The sequence below is a fragment of the Uranotaenia lowii genome, chromosome 2, assembly GCF_029784155.1.
Source record: "Uranotaenia lowii strain MFRU-FL chromosome 2, ASM2978415v1, whole genome shotgun sequence".
In the NCBI taxonomy this organism is placed as follows: domain Eukaryota; kingdom Metazoa; phylum Arthropoda; class Insecta; order Diptera; family Culicidae; genus Uranotaenia; species Uranotaenia lowii.
The window spans coordinates 353,329,798-353,336,483 of NC_073692.1; the positions used below are offsets into that span (position 1 = coordinate 353,329,798).

Sequence of the window (6,686 nt, forward strand, 5' to 3'; positions counted from 1 at the left end):
GTTGATTAATTTTATAGGAAATTTTAATGAATTTTGAAGTGCCCCAAGATAATATAATTTATTATTAAAAGAAGTAAAATGAATAGTACATAGATTCAATAAAATATGTCGTAGTTCAATTTGTTCTTAAATTTTATGTTTTTTTTCACTAGAGCGTAAACAAAAAAAAACATCATTGAGATTATTTATTAAACATTTATTGTTACTGGATTTATCCCGTCTAAAACAGTACATCCATCTCTGGCCTCTGAACTAAAATGTTTATGATTTTCTCACGCTAAATGAAAAGACACAACAGTTTAGTTTAAAGTTCAAAACTGATAAGAGGCCAGCTCTTACGCTTTGACTCCTTTTATTCCAGCACGAAGGTATTCACCTTCGTGTATCGTGTACCCATTCTCTGAGTGTAATTCCGTTAATCATTACACGATCGGAATTCTTAAGACATTACAATTCTCGCCTCTTTGAAAGTGTTGTATTACAATTTTGTTTAACATATATCATTTTAAAAATTCATTATATAATTCAATTTGATAACCTATCATAATTTTACATTAATAAATTATCGACATTATAATCATCACCAAAAAACGTAATCACTGGTTTCGATAGGCTTTTTCCTACGTTTTGAACGTCTGAGTCCAGTCGCCTCAGTAGCCATTGCCGCCGAGTCGTCGTATTTTCTTTTTCTTGTTTTTTTCTGGACCTGACATAGATCATCGCCTTGATCTTCTTCAGGAAAACCCAGGAATTCTTCATCCGTTTCTTCTTCTGAGATGCGTTGGTTGTTGTTGTCCCCTAGTGTATCGTATGTACTGGTGATGATCGCGCCAGGTTGAAGCGTTTTAGTACCCCTCGGCACCTTCAGCTGATCCCGATGGGCGAGAACCAGCCCGTTTCCAGTCCATATCTGGAAGGTATATAAGGAAACACGTCTTACAAAATGAACTTTTACCCATCTGACTGGATTATGTGGATTGTGATTTTGATACCACACCTCATCTCCTTCAATTAGATCGTCTATAGGATCATTTCTTTCGAGTGAATATTTTTGTTTAAAATATTCTTTATAATCATCAGTCAGTGGAATATCTTTAGCTATATAATGTTTTTTAGGATTTATTAAATCTAATAAGGTTTTAGGCTTGAATTTTAACATTTTTTCAGATGGAGAAATGCCATCACTTGTCAAAGTGTTTCTATAATTAATTAAAAATAAATTAATTTGGTCTTCTAAATCATAGTTTGCAAATTCTGGATCTATAAGGTATTTTTTTAAAACCTCCTTAGTAGTCCTTACTAACCTTTCTGCCTGACCATTACTATTGGGGTGATATGGAGGACTTTTCATTACCTTGATACCTTGCCTTTCTAAAAATGTTATAAAATTATGTGAATTAAAAGGAGGTCCTCCATCCGATACCAAAATATCGGGCAACCCAAATCTGGAAAATATTTCAATTAGTTTCTTTAACACTTTTTGTGTATCCGTCCCTTTTTTCATCCAGCTAATTTCCAACCATTTTGTGAAGCTATCAACAGTCAACAAAAAGGTATGATGCGAGAAATGAAAAAAATCAATATGTATTCTGCTGAAAGGTCTCGAAGCAGGTGTCCATTTAGTTGTTATTTTTGATTTTGGGACTATTAATCTGCTTGCACATGTATCACAGTCATTTATGAACTTTTCAATGTCAGTATTGATTCCAAACCAAAATACCGATCGTCTAGCCAACTGTTTCATCTTGACTATGCCAGCGTGATTAGCATGTAAGAGTTTCAACACTTGGTTTTGCATTTGATATGGTATTACAACTTTATCTTGGTAAAGCAAACATCCATTCACCATTTCCAATTCATGTTGGTTAGCAAAAATATCCATTAATTTTTTATCCAATCTTTCCGGCCATCCTTTTTGTAAATACGAAACGATAGTTTGTAAAAATTGATCTTCCTGTGTAGCTTTAGCAATCTGAGTATAATCCAGCGGAAAATCATCACTAAAATTTATACTTCTTATAAAATCACAATCAATTTCGCTAGGTACGAACTGTTCTAAAGGAAAACGCGAACAAAAATCTGCGTTACCTATTTTGGAAGAAGGCCTGTATTGGATGTCAAAATCATAAATGGACAATTCCAATACATATCTCTGAAGTCTGGTCACAAAAATAGAATTTTTTCCTTCTTTTCCAAATATACCTACTAAAGGTTTATGATCTGTAAAAATTTGGAATTTTTTTCCATAGAGATATTTGTGAAATTTTTTTACTGTGCTAACCAAAGCTAAAGCCTCCAAATGTAGAATTGGATAACGTTTTTGGGCTTCATTTAATGAAAAAGAAGCAAAACTTATTGGTTTTTCAACTTCATCAATGAGATGTGCCATAACTCCACCTAATCCATATCCTGAGGCATCAGTTATTATCACAATTGGTTTAATTGGATCATAGAACTCCAAAAAATTTGCATTTATTAATGATTTTTTTGCATTTTCAAATGCTTTAGTGCATTTGTCGTCCCAAACAAATTTAACATTGGATTTAAGCAAACTATAAAGATGGTACAGCTTTGAAGATAAATGTGGTATAAATTTGTTATAATAATTAAGTAAACCTAGGAACGATTTTAGTTCAGTAATATTTTTAGGATTTTTTGCTTGATTAATCGTAGATATTTTATCAGGGCAAGGCTTGAGTCCAAATTCACTTATAACATGTCCAAGGTATGGTAATTCAGAAACAAAAAATTTGCACTTTTCCCAGTTAACTTTAATATTTGCCTGAGAAAGTTTGTCAAGAACAATAAAAAGTTTGTTTTTACATTCTTTCATACTCTTACCCGCAATCAAAACATCATCTAAATAAGCATATACATGTTCAATCCCTTCTAAAATTCGATCCATAATTTGCTGAAAAATAGCAGCCGAAGACGAAGCCCCTTGAGGTAATCTGTTGTAAGTGTAGAGCCCTTTAATAGTATTAATAACCATGAATTTCCTAGACTTTTTTGATAAGGATAGTTGTGTATAAGCGCCCTCCAAATCCAAGGCACAGAAATATTTGCACCCTGCTAGTTTCGCAAATAGGTCTTGTGCTACTGGGAGTGGGTAAGTATTAGGAATTATTACCTTGTTGATTGAAACTTTACAATCTATTACAAGTCTGATATTATTATCCTTTTTCATAACGACTACAACCGGTGATGCCCACTCACTTGTTTTTATTGGAGTTATGACATTTTCTTTCTCTAATTTATTCAAATAGCTTATGACTTGATCTCTCAGTCTGTAAGGCACATCATAAGCCTTTTTGAAAATTGGAATGTCAGTTTTTAAAACTAAATCCGCCTCAAACCCAAGTATGGGTGTAGAAAAATCTTTCTTAAAAACGTTAGAATAAGTCTTCTTCACCTCAGCAATAATACTTTCAGGTGATAGATCTAATATTTTGTTTAGCTCGGAAAACGATGAAAAGTATTTACGCCAATCAGCAAAAAAAATGTCCAACCAATCTCGACCCAGTAATGGGGTAAACTTGTGTTCACTTTGTAGAATGATTAATTTCAATTTAGCTTCTAAACCTTTAAAATTTACCAAAACTTTAACTTCACCAGCAATTTTCAATTTCGAACCATTAACAACAAGTAATGTCTTGTCACATTTTTTTAGTTTTTTGCTGAAAAATGAAGAATATTGATTAAGCCCCATAACTGTCACGGATGAACCACAATCCACTTCCATTTGAAAGGTTTGGTTCTCTATAGTAACGTTCACAAAACATGGATCAGAAATATTAAAAATAGTAGAAAGATGCATGCAACTCATTTCACCTGAATCCGAATCTGTCTCCGAATCCGAATCCTTGGTCCGTACTTTTTGCATCAATTCTGAAAGATATTTTTCACAGCTGTTCATATTTCCAGGATCAACAAAATTTACCGCTTCCCTTCGCATGTTCTTCATCTTGAAACATTTCCGTACCGGGTGTCCTTTCACACCACAAAAATCGCAAATGATTGTTGAATAGTTTGGCTTCTTCTTCTTGTTCTTGTTAGAACCGAAACCTCCTTTGGACTTGCTATAGTTGTGGTCCTCAGCTTGATGACGCTTGTAATGTTCTCTGTTGTACGGTTTATAACCTAAACGCTCCTTAATCGGTCGCCTAACTGCACCCACCTGAGCGTAGTTATTCGAAACAGCAGGTGCCATCATGGCCATGCTGTTAGCTGCCATTTCCCAAGTAAGGATGATGTTCTCGGCTTTTTCAACTGTCAAATCCGGTTCATTCAACAGTCTTATTTTTAGGTTTTCGTTGCGGATACCCCCAACCATTCGATCCAGCATTAGTTCGTTATCACTCAAGTTGCAGAACGATGCCTGCATCTTGAGTGATAATAAAAAATCTTCCAAAGATTCGCCTGGCTGTTGCACCCTATGCGTAAATTGGTACCTTTGTACCCGCAGAGATGGAACCTTGTCGTACCGTGTTTTCAATTTTTCGACGATTTCTTCGTATGTTGCACTTTCTAATTTCCCATTAGGGAAAAGGAGTTTTAGCTGGGTAAAAACCGCTTGGCCACTCAGGGTAATAAGGTGCGCCTTCCTATTTTCCCCCAGAATGTTGTTGACTACGAAAAAATAGCCAAGGCGCTCCACCCAGTCAGTGAATGACGACCCCTTACGGTAAGGCTCGATAGTTGCAACAAAAGTGTGCGTAGCCATGGTTTAATTTTTCTTTAGTATGAAACTCAATGTTAAAAAAAAACGCAATTTAGAGCCCAAACTCAGAACTGTTCAGGATTCGATCACCGTAATCAAAAAACTATTCCAATAATCGGAACCGTAAAATAAAAAAATAAATCGCTTACCAGATGCCCGGAACTATACCTTCCGCGAGAATCGTCGCCGGAATTAACCGTTGCTACCTGGCAGTAGAATGGGCCTCCAGCGAGAATCGTCGCCGGGAAAAATCACCACTGCAGAGCTATGAAATAATCGAAAAAAAAAATTTTTAAGAATCTCACAATTGTTTTTTTTTTTATCGAGGAAGAAAAAACTAAATGATTAAATTTCAATTTAATCAGCAACAATTTCAAAATTGAAACTTGCCGAGAACTAAACAACACTAAAAAAAATACAACAATAGGTACCTTTACCCTATTCACATATTCTAAGCCAAGCTTAGAAAATGGAATCCTTTATCACAAAGGAAATAGCAAACAATTATGTTCACTTTTAAAATGGCATACTTTTGTTGCCTCTAATTGTTCTCAAGTTAGCTTTAGTAATACTTACGGTTATGGCGATTCCCTAGATTTCAATTCGAAATCCAAAACTTCCAAGTCCCAGCCGTTGCCTTCGGACAAATCGCTCTCGCCAAACAGCGTATGCGCGGAAGTAACCACTATCACCAAAAAATCAAAATATATAAAAAAATCGGCTTTTTACCGAGGAACTCTGGCCCTTGCCTGTGTTCCGGTGGACAAATATCTTACGGATTATATTCCAAGCAACCACAATCACTCCACTAAAAAAAACTCGAGTTTATCCTCGTCGCCACTAAAATGTTTATGATTTTCTCACGCTAAATGAAAAGACACAACAGTTTAGTTTAAAGTTCAAAACTGATAAGAGGCCAGCTCTTACGCTTTGACTCCTTTTATTCCAGCACGAAGGTATTCACCTTCGTGTATCGTGTACCCATTCTCTGAGTGTAATTCCGTTAATCATTACACGATCGGAATTCTTAAGACATTACATGAACGTCAAAGAAAAATTTCCGTTGAAATCAATTGTACCATGTAGATTGGAGCATTTTCCGGATTCGGTTCTTATTTTCAGCCGTTCTATTGATGAGGATTTCCCCGCCAACTCGTACTCTGTTTTTATGTGATCATCTGAAATCAAAATTAATTATAAAATCACCACTCGTTGAAGATGTATGCATGTTTATATTCTAAATTTACCGATCTAAGACTTTCCGTAAACGCGGTACAAGTCTGGAAGTTCATTCAAAGAACCAAATCTCGCCAGGAGTTGATTTTCTCTGTGGTTGAATGAAGGAACACTGGTATCAAACTATGTACATACTGAATTTGTAGCTTAATTATTCTCCTTGCTGTTGATGTACGATGAACCTTTTGAGCATTCGCCTGATCAAAGTCTTGCGCCCACAAGTTACTCTGAGCAGAGGTCAAATTTCAATTTACAATGCTTCCGTTTGAATCAGATGAAAGCTGAAAAAAGAAATCAATAAAAAAGATATTTTTATATGATTTAGAATTTATGTTTACTTACATGCTCAAAACATTCTGGAGTGTATTTTTTTATCCGTTGTTGTTCGATTCTTCGCTGCCAAAAGATTTTTTGATTTCGCACCAACCAGATGTATAAACTAATGGGCTCAAAAACACATAACCGTTTTATTTTTCTGCATTTTACCGAAAACTAAACGAACAAAGCTACTGGATTTTCCTATACATTTAAAAAAATGCTACTAGTATATAAGATTCATTGGAATTTCTAGTATCTTTTACTGGATACTGTCGGATATCGACGAACTGGTAGAAAGTATTGGATTTCGTGATATCTTGTATAGAATTTATCATTAGTATTTATCAGACAACGAAATCATAACAATTATTGAAATGAGCCTATACATTTTATAGCCCAATTTGGTTCAGTG

At 34.9% G+C, this 6,686-nt stretch overlaps 1 protein-coding gene across 3 annotated transcripts; it reads right to left on the bottom strand.

Annotated features, from left to right (window-relative positions):
- Positions 1–298: 298 nt before the first annotated feature.
- Positions 299–6,416, bottom strand: LOC129746663 (uncharacterized protein K02A2.6-like). Of its 3 annotated transcripts, XR_008737343.1 has the most exons (6): positions 6,299–6,416; positions 5,968–6,237; positions 5,497–5,898; positions 5,297–5,405; positions 4,870–4,985; positions 299–910 (listed from the first exon to the last, which is right to left on the bottom strand). XR_008737343.1 is itself a non-coding variant. In XM_055740464.1 (4 exons), the coding sequence occupies exons 3-4, from the start codon at positions 4,721–4,723 to the stop codon at positions 846–848; spliced, it is 957 nt and encodes a 318-aa protein (XP_055596439.1). In that variant the 5' UTR covers positions 4,724–4,985; positions 5,297–5,405; positions 5,497–5,641; the 3' UTR covers positions 299–845. The 3 variants fall into 3 exon arrangements, 2 of the variants coding, with proteins under 2 accessions (XP_055596439.1, XP_055596438.1); XM_055740464.1 differs by lacking the exons at positions 5,968–6,237; positions 6,299–6,416 and having other exon boundaries at positions 3,832–4,985; positions 5,497–5,641; XM_055740463.1 differs by lacking the exons at positions 5,968–6,237; positions 6,299–6,416 and having other exon boundaries at positions 299–4,985; positions 5,497–5,641.
- Between the last annotated feature and the right edge of the window lie 270 nt (positions 6,417–6,686).

Excerpts from the sequence above, each read along its gene's own strand:
- LOC129746663 (XM_055740463.1), bottom strand. The coding sequence starts at position 4,723 with ATGGCTACGCACACTTTTGTTGCAACTATCGAGCCTTACCGTAAGGGG.